The 16547-nt window shown below is 42.0% G+C and overlaps 1 protein-coding gene across 14 annotated transcripts in view; it reads right to left on the bottom strand.

Moving 5' to 3' along the window:
- Window positions 1-16547, bottom strand: part of MYCBP2 (MYC binding protein 2) — a 197443-nt gene that overhangs the window by 15930 nt on the left and 164966 nt on the right. For 12 of the 14 annotated variants that reach the window (XM_068155980.1, XM_068156571.1, XM_068156486.1 and 9 more), the window contains 8 exons: window positions 14300-14539; window positions 13176-13274; window positions 12248-12328; window positions 9788-10054; window positions 6471-6754; window positions 5682-5778; window positions 3420-3539; window positions 1671-1772 (listed from right to left, as the gene is read on the bottom strand). In XM_068155980.1, the coding sequence (XP_068012081.1) occupies window positions 1671-1772; window positions 3420-3539; window positions 5682-5778; window positions 6471-6754; window positions 9788-10054; window positions 12248-12328; window positions 13176-13274; window positions 14300-14539 (1290 nt within the window). The remainder of the gene's footprint in view (window positions 1-1670; window positions 1773-3419; window positions 3540-5681; window positions 5779-6470; window positions 6755-9787; window positions 10055-12247; window positions 12329-13175; window positions 13275-14299; window positions 14540-16547) is intronic. The other 2 variants (XM_068156655.1, XM_068155628.1) reach the window with 1 other exon arrangement.

Raw genomic sequence — 16547 nt, forward strand, 5'->3', positions numbered from 1 at the left:
TCTTTGTATATAGGTAGCAGCCATCTGCGTCCCGTCGAGTCGCCATCTGGTGGACATGTGGTGGAATTGCACCCTTCGTTATATAAATAGTGATTCTTTATTCTTAATATTCCAATTGAGTCCTAATTATAAATACTAAACCATTTATGGGATGTATCTCAAAATCGTGCACTAGAACATGTATATAAAACAGTGATAATAAAAATAATAGTCACACAACTCATATTTCTTATTCATAAATTAATAACCTCTCCATCACACCAGACTAAACAAACCCATTTCCCTCAGCCACTCCTTGTAGAATATGCCCTCCAAATCTCACACCAACCTTGTTAGTCTTTAGACACCCTCCCAGGACATCAGTGTCTTTCTTATACTGTGGCTCCCAGAACTGAACACAGTACTCTGGTATGTTTACACTGCTTAAACATCTAATCAGAGCTGTAGGTCATCTCTAACAGAGAGAATTCAGTCACAGTAACAAACTTCAAAATCCACCATAAAATTAAGTTGCTTTACTGATATAATTTCTTCCAAAATTCAAAACAGTTGTTTTGCAGTTCAAAGTACCTGTACAGAGTTCAGTGACTGACTTTGATTACGTGCAGGTATATGCCTGAGGACAGGTTTCCACTGCCTACCCAGAACATGGTTTACATAATAGTGCACATGCAACTTAGAACACAATCTTTTCAACAGCAGTTCTTGTAGGGGGACACAACAGCTTATCTCAAATTTTGAGCACCCTGATATAAAATAGGATTGTGGAATTTCAGGCTGGCTTTGGCAACTCATATTCCTGCTTGATGAGGTGTTGGGTACTCTTCTGACATTTTCAAAGCTCTACAGATGTCCCTTGACTGACTTAGCTCAGACACCTTTGTGTTTGCCACCTCCTCTCAGCAGAGTTTTAGTCCTTGGGGCAGCTTCAGTTTTGTCTCCTGTATTTTCTTTCTGCCTGCACTAAACTGCTTTGGAGGCTCCTTTGTGCCAACGATACTCAGATACTAACAGGACAACATGATATTCCCTCAGGACATTTGGAACCACCTAACCAAGCTATAAAGAGATCAGCTTTGTTACTTTTCTCTTTCCAGATTCATATTAAAAAAAATCCTAAGTTTTTTGGTGATACTGAAAAATACAGACACTTGATTAATCCATTGTATTGAATATTGAATTTGTTAATTATCTGGGTCAATGGTAGCTTTACTAAATTGTTAGAAAGAATTTGTCTTTGGGGTAATCACACACTACTGACCATAGGGGAGAGGAAGCAAAATTATGGGGAAGTAGTTACTGAAGAACACAAAAGAATTGACTTTAACAAGTGACAGAGTGCCAGGCAGGAAGTAAAAAACCCTTATAGAAGCTGTTGTATTAACTGGGTCAATCTACTCTCAAAAAACTCCATTCATATAGGTGTTAGGAAGGCCTTGCTCCATACTGAACACCAGTAGAATGGCTACCTCACTATTTTAGATAGGAATTTTCTTTTGTGAGCATTGCTTGTCTAGAACACAAATACTTCAAACGCGTATGTACAAACTCCACTGGGGAAAAACATGGAGGAATAAGATTAGACCAAACCTACCTTTCCCTATCATTATTCTTAATTGACTACTGAATAAATCAGAATAAACACAAAAATGTATGACTTTCACTCTTACCATCTGTTTCTGCTGTCCATCCTTTCCCATCCACCTTCCTGAGGAGAGTCTATCAACATGATCCTGATCAAGTACACAGAGGGATGCTAAGGCCAGCCATAGCTATTGAAAGGCAAGAGAGAATTAAATGTTTCAGAAATACTGAAAAACTATTAAAAAAAGCCCCCACATAAAATTTTTGGCAGATAGGAATGTCACTGTTGCCTGTAAACTGTATCCTTGTGAGCTGAAGCCTGCTCATGCAATGCAAGTTTTTTACTCTCCAGAAGATGACGGATGTACAGTAAAACTTACAGAACTTTTGGGAGCTACCCTGTTTCTTTCAGGTATGTCACATTGTGATTATACATACAGTAGTCAGCACACAAGACAGATGCAGTGAAGATCAGAGCACATTATGGAGAAGTATGACAAATAGAGACTTGCATATCACTCCCAAACTGCAGGCTTCGCAGAAGACAATCAAGGACACAGACTAATAAAGAAGCCCTCCAGACACCAAAACTTGAGCTCAACAAGACTGATTTCCCTGTGCTCTCTCTACTGCACAAGGCACTCAAAATTACCTTGAAATGGGTTCTGAGCTAACTATTCTTCAGAGGAAGCTTTTCTCTCTTCCTCTCCAGTGACTACAACTAAATCCAAAAGAGACAAGCTGCATGAGGATAATTTGTCAGTAGGCCTGCAACCCAAATTGAAATGCACTTGACAGTTGCGTTTCACAATAGATTTTTGATCAAAGGTTTGGTTTGAATAAAATGGCTTTTGTTGAAAAATCTCAATTAGACTCCCCTCCAAAAAGCCCACACATCCATGGCAGAACTGGGTTTATTCATGACAAGAGCTAGGTTGATGTTCAGTGCTCCTCTACGACCTAATTAAACCAATACAACGATAGGAAGAGAGGGTACTCTGAGACCACACTTTCCAAAAAAGTGGAGAACATGAGAAACAGGATAAAACCCACAACTGGCACAGCCTTTTAGGACAGAAAACAATGCCACTGTCAAATGTTTGTAACCACTGCAAACCTCCTCTTTTACATGTCATTATTATGGTTGGGAAGCTGAAATCTATAGACTCTAAGACAGCAGGAATGTCATAATTCACAAGCATGTTTTGCATGGATTTTTATAAGCAGTCCGTTATGGTTAAGTTAGTAGCAGTTTCTATAAAACATTCAATGAAGTAAAGACAAAGAAAAACCTCCAAACCACACCTGGTAAATAATACAGCCTTCAGATGTAGCAGCTGATGACCTAGAAGTCAAGCCACTTAAAATAATTGTGTAGAGAGCTGGAAACAGACAGCTGATATGTAGCATGCAATTTTCCCTGCTGCTGATCGTACAAATATAGTAACAGGCAGGTATCACAAACTGAAAGCAGAATTACCTCAAGGATAAAACCCCAAACGTATGAGCATATAACTTATTCTTCGTCATTTGGGAGGTACACAACAGGCATGTCTAATCACAATACAGTTTTTATTGATGTGTTTCTGCCTCAAAATAGAAACCTTAATGTGCAGTGACACAGAGAAAGCAAGATGTTTATTAGGACAAACAGTGATTGCCTCATACAGTACACCTGTCTGTTATGCCTACAGCTAGATTGGGAGTACATTACTGCATGCCATAGAGGTTGTTTCTTGAAACAACCTATATAAGGAGGTTTTTTATTGAAATACAGGAAGGGTTCCTACAGCCCACTTGCAATGAACTAAATTTAAGTTTAGTGAAGCTCTTACTCTGGTTGTTGCAATGCACCTCACTGGTGATCTGTATTCTTCTTCCATTTTGGTCAGAGCTATGATGGTTTCAGCAATAGCATTCTTCGTCACACGGGACCAAGCTTCCGACAGATGACCCTGTTAAAAACCAGGAAACTCAGATTTTTGCAGCTTCTAGTAAGAACAACTAAAACTCTAATTACAGTTGCTACCAGCAACGTCATGTTAGGATCACAAGTTAGAACAGAAAAAGAGAAAGGCAAACAAGGTGTTTTCAGATCCAAGTGACTGGTAAAAACTACCTCAACTATTCAGTTGACTGACTGATACAGTCCCTGAGCAGCTACTGGAATAACTAACTTAGAATAGGTAGAGGGCATATGATTTGAAGAATGCTAGGGCACGTTCCTAAAGCCCCCTGCTGGAGAAAGAGACACAGCTGGAGCACAAAGACAGAACAATATAGATTACTTAGTTCCTAGAGAAATCAGTCCTGCTTTCCTAGCTAGGCCTTCCTGAACACTTTCCACAGTTTCTATACTTCCAAGAAATAAAGAGGACTTAACAAAAACCCAACTAAATTTCCCCTAAATTCTTCCAACTAAAATTCTTTCCCCTAAACATATATATTCCTCCCTCCCCATATGGTTTCTGGGAACCAGGGGAATCATTTTTCATCAAATTCTTCTGCCAAAAACCTTGCCTGAAGCAGATGCGGCTACAGAAAATTTCAGCTCAGATGGTTCCATTTATAAACAACTATAAATGTAGATTTCCATAAGACTGAAGATCCATCTTAGCATGCAGCCTTCACCAGAAGCCACATATAAAATCTACATATGGTTACATGAAATCAACAGTATTATGTTGTATTATGTGTCCAGGTGCTTTTTACTTTTCAATTGGAGTTCTGAGTATTCAAGACTTAAAAAATTAGGTTTCTAAGTTAACAATGTAGAAAATGAAACAATTATTGTTTAATACTTAAATTTCTGGTAAAAGTTACTTATTTAAAAGCTTATTCCAAAACTGTATTTCTGCTTAGGAGAATCAGAACTCACTACCCACTTCCTACTGCTACTAGGCCTAGAGTCTACCCAGAAGACTACCCTTATTTTCTTGAGATCAGCTCACATTTAACACCTCAGTCCAATATTGACTGTGATAGTAATAACATGTTGTAGTTTGGGCTGGGTGCCCTCTGCTACAGGGGTGTTTCCTGTGTCCAGAAGTCCAGCCCAGTGGGTGGACACAGGAAATTAGGTTATTTCCTACCATGATCCCTTGCACCACTATAACTTTTATGTCGGGGTCTGGCACTTCCTCTTTCATAGTTTTCATAGTTTCATTCAGGGTTGGAAGGGACCACAAGGATCATCTAGTTCCAACCCCCCTGCCACGGGCAGGGACACCCCACACTAGATCAGGCTGGACAGAGCCTCATCCAGCCTGCTCTTAAACACCTCCAGGGACGGGGCCTCGACCACCTCCCTGGACAACACATTCCAGGGTTTCACCACTCTCATGGTGAAGAACCTCCTCCTCACATCTAGCCTGAATCTCCCCACCTCCAGCTTCATTCCATTCCCCCTAGTCCTATCACTACCTGAGATCTTGAGAAGTCCTTCCCCAGCCTTCCTGCAGGCCCCCTTCAGATACTGGAAGGCCACAATTAGGTCACCTGGGAGCCTTCTCTTCTGCAGACTGAACAGCCCCAACTCCTTCAGTCTGTCCTCATAGGAGAGGTGCTCCAGCCCTCTGATCATCCTTGTGGCCCTTCTCTGGACACATTCCAGCACCTCCACATCCCTCTTGTAATAGGGGCTCCAGAACTGGACACAGTACTCCAGGTGGGGTCTCACCAGGGCTGAGTAGAGGGGGAGGATCCTTCCTCTCCGACACCCGGTAACTGGGGGAGAGATCTCCCGGCCATGGGCCTGGTAGGCCCAAGGCCATGGGGGGATGGGCAGTCTCAGATCTGGCCAGCTGAGACTAGCCTAGTAGTAGGGGGGGGAAGGAGGAGCCCTGGTGGTTTTGGGTACACCCTCAGGTGGGGATGGGATCTTTCTGGGTCTGTTTTGGGGTTCTTCTTGTCACTGTGTTTCTAGTTCTCTGCACGCACTCACTGTTCTCTTTCCATCACTTTTGCAATCTGTTTGTCTGAGTCGTCATTTCTGTGCGTGGTGGGGAGGGGGTCTGCCCCAACCCATTACACAAAAGAAGCACTGTTCATTATCAGAATATTTGAATATCCTCCACACGTTTGAGTTAGAAACTTACTGCTGCCATGTCTTTTATGAGTTTAATAATGATCTCTGAAATCTGAGTAGGTGTTGAACCCTTCATCCACCAATGGCTTTCACCTCGTCGAATATAGCTGCAAAGGACATATGGTAATACAGGAAGTTAATCCAAGCAATTAGTTACTGTATGTCAAAATGTACCTCGAATAGTGCACATTCAGCAAACTCTTGCTTCTGGTTGATTTTTGGATTTTGTTTCTTTGTTTCTGTTTGGTTTAGTGTTTTTTTCAAAACCACAGAATCACCAAGGTTGGAAGAGACCTCATCAAGTCCAACCCGTCACCACAGACCTCATGACTAGACCATGGCACCAAGTGCCACGTCCAATCCCCTCTTGAACACCTCCAGGGATGGTGACTCCACCACCACCCTGAGCAGCACATTCCAATGGCTAACGACTCTCTCAGTGAAGAACTTTCTCCTCACCTCCAGCCTAAACTTCCCCTGCTGCAGCTTGAGACTGTGTCCTCTTGGTCTGGTGCTGGTTGCCTGGGAGAAGAGACCAACCCCCTCCTGGCTACAACCACCCTTCAGGTAGTTGTAGATAGCAATAAGGTCTCCCCTGAGCCTCCTCTTCTCTAGGCTAAACAATCCCAGCTCCCTCTTACCAGAAATAAAATTCATCAATAACATGAGTATTATTCAAAGCATAACAGATTTTTCCCATTTACAGAACAAAGACTATGAAACACAACATAACTGACTTCTAAGAACGTCATTATTTTGCGGTTTTAGCTGGACAATATACACAGATCTTTAAACAAACCTGGAATTGAAGATCATTGGAAGTGTGACTGTAGTAACTCCTTTGCCTGCAGTGGTGCCAGCTGTCCCTGTTATAGTAGTTCCTTTGGCTTTTAGCTGTACAGTGAGAGCTTTGGCAATGCATCCCAAAAACATGTCTAAGATACCTAATTTGTTCCAATCTCCTTTTTCCGTTGAGTGAATGATATCACTTATATCTGCTGGTGGAAGGGACTTCACGCCTATAATACTAGCAAGGCGATTAGGGGTCACCTCGGGCAAAACACGTCTTAGTAATGACGTTACCTGGAGGGAACAAAACAAAACAAAACTTCAGAATATCACAGCTCTTGCCAAAACAGCTGGCATCTCCAAGCAAAATTATATGACATCTTTCTTTTTCATCATCAGTTATTTCAGTAAGAAGGATTCAGTCTACTCTCGCTACTTAGATCACACCTGTAAGAAATTCTGTAAGGTTTCTATTTGGCTTTGAAGTGTTTATTTATATCCAGTGAAACAAGGCTGAAGAGTCCAGAACCAATCTCATCCAAACAATACTTAATCTTCATGTAATAATAATAAAAATATGCTTGGTACTGGACTTATGATAAACAGTGATACAGATGTGTGTACAACTCTGATTTGCTTGCACATTAGAATAGAACAGAATAGACCAGACCAGGTTGGAAGAGACCTTCAAGATCATCACATCCAACCTATCATCCAACACCACCTAATCAACTAACCCATGCAACCAAGCACCCTGTCAAGTCTCCTCCTGAACACCTCCAGTGATGGTGACTCCACCACATCCTCAGGCAGCCCATTCCAATGGGCAATCACTCTGTGTAAAACTTCCTCCTAACATCCAGCCTAAACCTCCCCTGGCACAGCCTGAAACTGTGTCCTCTTGTTCTGGTACTGGCTGCCTGGGAGAAGAGACCAACATCCGTCTGTCTACAACCCCCCTTAAGGTAGTTCTAGAGAGCAATAAGGTCACCCCCTTAGTCTCTTCCTCTCCAGGCTAAGAAACCCCAGCTCCCTCAGCCTCTCCTCATAAGGCTTGTGTTCCAAACCCCTCACCAACTTTGTTGCCCTTCTCTGGACACGTTCCAGCAAGTCAACATCCTTCCTAAACTGAGGGGCCCAGAACTGGACACAGTACTCGAAGTGTGGCATAACCAGTGCAGTGTACAGGGGCAGAATGACCTCCCTGCTCCTGCTGGCCACACTGTTCCTGATGCAGGCCAGGATGCCATTGGCCCTCTTGGCTGCCTGGGCACACTGCAGGCTCATGTTCAGCCTACCATCGACCAGCACCCCCAGGTCCTGACATATTACATATATTACCTATAATCTTTAGATATTTATCTTTGGATACAATCTTTAGATGTCAGAAACTCTTTGATAGAACTATTAGAGACACTTTAGAGTTCTGAAAACAAAGTTCTTGCCTCTAGGTATTGAAAATCATTACATTCTTTCCCTCTGTCCTTTAATGTGCCTTGAGATATATTCTAACAGGAATTTCTGAACAGGAAATCCATGCCAGTTGCTCCACATCTGACAGGAGGTGTCTTGAAATTATGTGCTTCTATCTGACCAACTGGTGGAACTGGGGTTGAAATTGGCTATGCCATGCAAGGTTTGGTCCAAATCCGGATGTATAAAAGCTTACAGAGTTTCCATATCTGATTTCTCAAGCTTTAAATATTCTCTTAAAAAAATGTTTATATTTTAAGAAAAAAAAACCACCCACAGTATTTTGCGTATCTGCAATATCAGAACTACTAAAAGCAGGCATTATCTGCCTTCAGGCAAGCTGAGGTGTCACAGTGTAATGGTTCAGAAAACTGGAAAAAGTAGAGAGGATGAGACCAAAACCAAAATAAAACCCTTCTGAAACAGGAACTAAAAATCCACCCTAGAGAAGGCTTATGGGCTAGCAAAAACAAGCTAGTGCTGTACTAAAGCAAGTATTTTATATGCCTATATATTTATGTTATATTATGTGCATATAAATATACACATAGAACAGATTCCTTCCCAGAAAGATGTATTAAAGTCTTAGATGAGGATACTAAGAGTAGAGGGGAATTGTCTAATTTCACAGCACTACACTACAGTCTGAGTGTAAGGCAAGGATGCTAAAGACTCATATCTGCTAACAATAAACCTCTTATCTTACCTATGAAGGCTTACGTGCATTACAGTATCACAGTATAACTTAGGTTGGAAAGGACCTCGAGGATCATCGAGTCCAACCTATCAACACAGCCCCCATGACTAGACCATGGTGACTCAACCACCTCCCTGGGCAACCCATTCCAATGACGAATGACTCACTCGGTGAAGAACTTTCTCCTCACCTCGAGTCTAAACCTCCCCTGGTGCAGCTTGAGACTGTGTCCCCTTGTTCTGGTGCTGGTGGCCTGGGAGAAGAGGCCAACCCCTTCCTGGCTACAACCACCTTTCAGGTAGTTGTAGAGGACAATGAGGTCACCCCTGAGCCTCTTACCTATGTGCATGATATGAAACACCCAAACAGCACTGGATTTTTAGGTTCTGTCCTTTTGGCAGACATTTCAAGGTCTAATCTCAACCAGTGAACCCTCTGCTTCACATGTTATGATCTTGTAGCAGGCAAGTCATTACTTGTTTAGTAATTCTAGATGCCACTGTGCCTCAAAGTCAAATGTAATATTAAAAAGGCAAGAACTAGCTATGGCCTCCTCAAATCATGCAAATATTTACCAACTTTTGGAGCATTTGCAGCACATATAAATGTGTATAACCCTGCAGCATTCTGAGACCCTTTCCCCAGAATGAACTCCCCTGGCACAGCTTGTAAACCTTTCCTCTAGAGTCCTGTCACTTATCATCAAGGAGAAGAGGCTGGACCCCTCCTTGCTCCAACTTTCTTTGAGGTAGTTGTAGAGAATAATAAGGTGTCTCTTCAGCCTTCTCTTCTCCAGACTGAACCACCCCAGCTCCCTCAGATGCTTCTTGTAGGTCACGTGCTCCAGGCCCTTCATGAGCCTTTTTGCTGTCTTCCGGACATGCTCCAGCACCTTAATGTCCTTCTTGTAGTGAGTGGCCCAGAACTGAACACAGTACTCACATTGTGGTCTCACCAAGGTTGAATACAGACCACCGCCCTGTTTCTGCTGACCACAGTGTTTCTGATAGAGGCCAGGATGCCATTGGTTTTCTTTGCCACCTGGGCACAAAGCTGATTCAAGTTCAGCTGACTGTCAACCAATTCTTAGGTCCCTCTCCAAGTTGCAGACTTCCTTCTGGGAACATGAAAATAGACAAGGAGCAATGAGCACTCACCTGTCTCTGCACCCTGGGTGAAGCGGTGTGTAGTAATGAGAAAAGATCCTGGAGCAGAGTCAGCTGTTGTGCCAGGTACTGCCGGCCTACATTGGAACCGCTGAGTGCCAGAACCATTGACAGCAGCTCAAAGCAATAGGCATCAGAAGAAGCATCCTCATCGCTGGGCTGCGAGTTGGCGTTCTCTTTGCTGGAGATGGCATGCTCCCATTCCTCACGCACACGGGTTGCTTCCATTCTTATGGCCTGGACTATATGTGCACACACCTATTCCAACAGGACCCAAACACAGAGTAACTCTTAAAACCTTACAGAAAGATTGCATTTCAAGTACCTTCATAACTATGACTAGAATGTGAAGTCTGTGAAACTTGGCCTGCGCTTAAGTTACTTTTCCACATAAATTCAGATGAAGAATAGAATTTAGACTTAGAGCAAAGATCTTTAGCATTAAGAGACTTCCTACTGAATTTGCTCATCTTCATTCTGGAAAATGTCATTGATATTTTTTTTTTTTTACTGTACTTTCTGCCCTTAGTTTTCTTTTTACATAGAATTCAGGTTAAAAAACCCCAACCACAATCCACAAACAAAATACACTTACACAAGCTGGCAGCCCTCAGGCTGCTTTGCTTCTGCACCCTGAATAATTCAGCAGGCACAAACAGCTCTGCTGTGAGCTAACTGAGGGTCTATGGGGGCTTCCAGAGGCTGGATCTGTGCTGCTTTCAGAAAGCCTGGACAACTCCCCAGAGAGGTGCAACCCACTTTCCTCAGTGTTCTCTCTGAACAAGAGGTCTTGAAGGGCCTTCTTACAAGGGCTTGTAATGACAGGATGAAGGACAAGGGAGATGAGGAAGAAACTCTTGAGAGTGAGGGCAGGGAGACACTGGAACAGGTTGCCCAGGGAGGGTGTGGATGTCCCCTCCCTGGAGGTGTCCAAGGCCAGGTTGGATGAGGCCTTGAGCAACTTGGGCTGGTGGGAGGTGTCCCAGCAGAACAAGAGGACACAGTCTCAAGCTGTGCCTGGGAAGGTTCAGGCTGGATGCTAAGAAAAAGTTCTTCATAGAAAGAGAGATTGGGCATTGGAATGTGCTGCCCAGGGAAGTGGTGGAGTCACCGTCACTGGAGGTGTTTAGGAAGAGCCTGGCTGAGGCACTTGGTGCCATGGTTTAGTTGATGAGATGCTGTTGGGTAAGAGGTTGGACTTGATGATCTCAAAGGTCTCTTCCAACCTGGTTAATTCTATTTTATTCTAAAGGGGTTTGTAACTGGATGATCCTCAAGGTCCCCTCCAACCCATTCTGAAACCCAAGAAAGAAAAGTGTTTAGTAAAAGACTTAGTCTCTTGTTTAGTTTAGTATTTGGGAAGCTTAAAACAAATTTAGAAACCATGTTTTCATTTTACCAATAGTAAGTTAAAAAGCATATGTAAGAGATTTTAAAGTCTGCTAAGATTGATGACAAAAAAGATTCTGCATGACTTAGTAGTCTAACATACTTCAAAATTAATCTAATACCTCTTGCATTACTGTGAAAATTTTCATGGCAGTATCTGCCTTGTGAAAGATGCAATAATGGTAACAATAAAAGAAGTTCATATACTCAAAGTATCCAAAAATAAGAAGAAACCCCTCCACTAACTACTGCTTTATGTTGTGAAAACACAAAGTAAGAAAACCCCAAACTCAACCTTTCAATGAATTCAAGATAGAGTATTTAGAATAAACCTTTATTTTAGAATAAACCAAAGCAGGTTGGAAGAGACCTTCAAGATCATCGTGTCCAACCCATCAACCAATCCAACCCACCCAAACAACTAAACCATGGCACCAAGCACCCCATCAAGTCTCCTCCTGAACACCTCCAATGATGGCGACTCCACCACCTCCTTGGGCAGCCCATTCCAATGGGCAATCACTCTCTCTGTATAGAACTTCTTCCTAACATCCAACCTGAACCTCCCCTGGTGCAGCCTGAGACTGTGTCCTCTTGTTCTGGTACTGGCTGCCTGGGAGAAGAGACCATCATCCACCTGTCTACAAGTAGTCTATTCACTACCTTTATAAGATTAAATTTTATCAAACCAAAATACTTCTTTGATGATAGAAATGGGGAAAAAAAACAGGTGCAAAACTAAGAATTTAAAATCTGTCCCTGATCCTTTCCTAGAAATTTGAAATGGTCAACTATTATGCTATGATTATCAGACATGATTAAGTACCACTTACAACTCTATTCTAAAACTTTTGAGTCTTATAACTGAGGTTTTTATCCTATTGAAATGGATTTTTTTTCATATAAAACATATACTATGAAAAATGTAAACCAAAATTTGATTATCAAGAACAACAGCAGAATTTAAAGTGTCTAGTAAAAGGTATTACATTCACTGAAAATGAGTGTATTTATTCCAACAAACCAGCATTTGATCTTCAAAGTATTTCAGAATGAACAAACCTGCTTCTGCAAATTTGTCAGTTTGCTCCGGCTGAATATGATCCCTACCATGTGCTCCTTCAGGTCTGCATCTGATGTTGCCTTCACAAAAAGCACATTCAATATTAGGTCAAGTTTCAGGAACATTTCCTAATTACTGCAGCAATTAACATGGAATATAACAAACCGTTTTCTACAAGCTTTTCAGCATTTTCTTAGAGAGAAATAAGATATAAGCAAGACCAATTTAACTATGATTAATAAGGAACCTCTTAGATAGATTTACTTTCCTAAGCATGACATCAGGAAGTGAAACAAGTGAAGTATAATAATTTGAGATTCAGCCTCTTCACTGGTTAAGTTTTTGTAAAGCAGTCTGTGGGATATATTTTTCTATTCAGGTATTTTAGAACAAAAAAACCAGGGGACTCACAAGTTACCACGCAGTAGGGGCGAGAAAAATACACTTTGCAAAATGAATCATTCAGTTGTGGAACTTAGTGTCACAAAGTACTGGGCAGAGCAAAACCATATATCATCTAAAAAATGAAATGATTTTCATTGAAGTCAGTCCAATTTTGGCTATTGAACATGACAGTCTATATACCCTGTCCTTCTCAGGAGCATTTCTTAAGCTAATCAGCTAATCTTTGCTGGAAAACAGGAGAGTTCTACCCGCTAAAAGTACAGATGTTACGTAGTTATGTAAGTGAAGGCATAATGTGCACCACCATTTCTGCAGCGCTTCCATTAAGCACACAGGCTTCCATTATAATTTGTTAGCTAAAAAAAAAAAATTAAAAGGATAATTGAAGAAAGTAAGCAATTGCAGCATTTTACTTCTGCTTTGGTCTGAAAATTGTGTAGCAGAAGTCAGAGGACAAATAGTGAAAAACAACCCTGGATCATTTTTTCAGCAAAGTATTATTGATAGAATACAAATAAATACATTGTGTACTTTTTCTTCTCCTTCTGGGGAAGACAACAGTGCTTTTTCTTCTTGTTCTGGGGTTGGCTCAGCATCTCCAGAGATGAGTTTTCCAAACACCTAGAAGACAGTGACAATTAGTTTATCTCAAACTTGGCCAGGTGTGGCATTCTACATTAACAATAATAATAAACAACCAGGTTGGAAGAGACCTTCAAGATCGTGTCCAACCCATGAACCAATCCAACCCACCTAAACAACTAAACCATGGCACCAAGCACTCAATCAAGTCTCCTCCTGAACACCTCCAATGATGGTGACTCCACCACCTCCCCGGCAGCCCATTCCAATGGGCAATCACTCTCTCTGTATAGAACTTCTTCCTAACATCCAACCTGAACCTCCCCTGGCACAGCTTGAGACTGTGTCCTCTTGTTCTGGTACTGGCTGCCTGGGAGAAGAGACCATCATCCACCTGTCTACAACTTCCCTTTAGGTAGTTGTAGAGAGTGATAAGGTCACCCCTGAGTCTCCTCTTCTCCAGGCTAAGCAACCCCAGCTCCCTCATTCTCTCCTCATAGGGCTTGTGTTCCAAACCCCTCACCAACTTTGTTGCCCTTCCCTGGACTCATTCCAGCAAGTCAACATCCTTCCTAAACTGAGGGGCCCAGAACTGGACACAGGACTCGAGGTGTGGCCTAACCAGTGCAGTGTACAGGGGCAGAATGACGTCTCTGCTCCTGCTGGCCACACTGTTCTTGATGCAGGCCAGGATGCCATTGGCCCTCTTGGCTGCCTGGGCACACTGCAGGCTCATGTTCAGCCTACCATCGACCAGTACCCCCAGGTCCCTCTCTGCCTGGCTGCTCTCCAGCCACTCTGACCCCAGCCTGTAGCTCTGCATGGGGTTGTTGTGGCCAGTGTGCAGAACCCGACACTTGGGCGTGTTAAATCTCATGCCCTTGGATTCTGCCCACCTGTCCAGCCTGTCGAGGTCCCTCTGCAGAGCCTCTCTACCCTCCAACAGATCAACTCCTGCCCCCAGCTTGGTGTCATCAGCAAATTTACTGATGATGGACTCAATGGCACTGTAAGTCTATGATTTGTAGTAACTTTCACTGTATAACATATCAGTAAAATCCCACCTGGGATGTAATGAGTCGGAATACTCGCAGCGTCTCAGATTCACAGTTCCTTTGTTGAGCTACACTTGCAGAAATCTGGCCTGCTATTTTAATGCTTTCACCATCCTTCCATCCAAGAATTTTCACTTGTCGAACTCTTAGTGTGTTCTCTGGACCTTTCAGTTCAATTTTGATTATATGATTGTCACCCCCAGGAAGTTCACTTGTTACCCAGCCAATGTGTCTCGAATCCAAGTCTGCCTATTAGAGAGGAATATAAAAATGGGAACTGACATTACATCAAACAAAAGTCACCTACCTCTATAACAAACCCATTATATAGCACTGGACTCAATAGCATTTGCTATGAAATTTTCATCCTTAGCAGTAAAACTATCACACTGAATTATAAAAATATTAAACCATATGAATTTATACTTAAAAAAAATAAATCTTTAACTTAAAGACATACAGTGATTTGTTGTTTGCCTTTGAAGCCTATTAGAAACAGTGGCCCATCAGTTCCTTTCATCTTCTAAGCAAAAGTTCATCCATCCAAAAAGGCAGATTGAACTAGTATTTGCTCACTACTTTGGATGAAAATAATCTTCAGCAATCATAACTTAACTGAAAATATAGCACACAGTTATCAGTAAGTAAGTTACTTCACCCCTATTCACAGAAACCTCTGACTCAGGAACTGCAACTCTGTGGAAGTCAATGTCTGATATCCTTATCAAGAATTGCAAGCCTTAATCATTGTAAAAAAGATTAACTGCATCAAATTAAGTTGCATCTTTTAAAAAAAAACCCAACATAAATAATGCTACATGATTTGAACTGTGATGTCACTATTGGAAGCCAAAATCTGATAGGGTGCAATGCCTTCAATGCACTGCTCAGACCAACCTGATTGGGCCTTATAGAAATACAGAATACAGATTTAACCAGGTTGGTAAAGACCTTCAAGATCATCAAGTCCAACCTATCACCCAACACCATCTAATAAACTAAACCATGGCACTAAGTGCCTCATCCAGTCTCTTCTTCCGGTCTTCTCTTCTCAAACACTTCAAGGGATAGTGACTCCACCACCTCCCTGGGCAGCCCATTCCAATGGGCAATCACTCTTTCTGTGAAGAACTTCTTCCCAACATCCATCCTAAACCTCCCCTGGCACAGCTTCAGACTGTGTCCTCTCCTTCTAGTGACACTTAGCCATGAGCCAAGTCAGCCCTCTCTCATATCCGTAGCTTCATTCATCATTAAGCTAATATTTGTTCCTTCCCATTTCTACTCTAATTGTCGGTGTCTGCATTGAACTGTGCTGCAGTAGACAAGACTGCCTTTTTCTTTTCAAAATACTATGAGGCAGGCTATATCTAAGTTAGGGTACAGCATGTGGGTGTGTTTGAAGATTAAAAAAGAAAAAAATCTGTTGGAGAATTCTCAAAAGTCTGTTCAGCAAAGAGGAAGCAAAGCTGAATTGAGCCCCACCTATCTTCTGGGACTGAAGTGTTCCTGGAAAAATGCCTGGGCGTTTGTTTGACCAGACAGACACAAAGCCAGGCAAGCAAGCTAACAAGTTGTATGAATGATCCTGATGCCTCAGTTCTGCCAGGGCCTTCCAACTGAAAAAAATCTCATGATTCTATATAGACTCAGAGAAATAACACCATGGTGGTTGGACTCAATCTTAGAGGTCTTTTCCAACTGAAACAATTCCATGATTCTATATAGACTCAGAGAAATATACACACAAACTTTATGCAAGTTTTGTTTTGTCATGTTTATAGAATAGAATAAACTAGGTTGGAAGAGACCTTCAAGATCATCATATCTAACCCATCATCCAACGCCACCTAATCAACTAACCCATGCAACCAAGAACCCCATCAAGTCTCCTCCTAAACACCTCCAATGATGGTGACTCCACCACCTCCCCGGGCAGCACATTCAATGGGCACTCTGTGTAAAATTTCTGTGATGTCTTTTAGATTAGTATCTTTGTCTTAAAAGCTCTCTGAGGATAAGAGAGAAAAATAAACCATCTCTCTGTTACACATCGGTGCTGCTTCTTGAAATTTTTTACCATTGGGTGTCAAAATACAAAACATTGTTCTCTGTGAAAAACAGGCATCTATCATTTGGCCTAGTGGCAAAGCAGAAAGGCTGAATATCATTCTGAACTTGAGTCTCCAGAAGTCTTCAGCTACCTGAAGTTGAACTAAAATGGCTGGGCAAAATATATACTATAAATATACATCAG

Source organism: Melanerpes formicivorus, unplaced genomic scaffold, assembly GCF_026170545.1.
Source record: "Melanerpes formicivorus ecotype bairdi unplaced genomic scaffold, bMelFor1.0.p_v2 SCAF_1, whole genome shotgun sequence".
Lineage (NCBI taxonomy): Eukaryota > Metazoa > Chordata > Aves > Piciformes > Picidae > Melanerpes > Melanerpes formicivorus.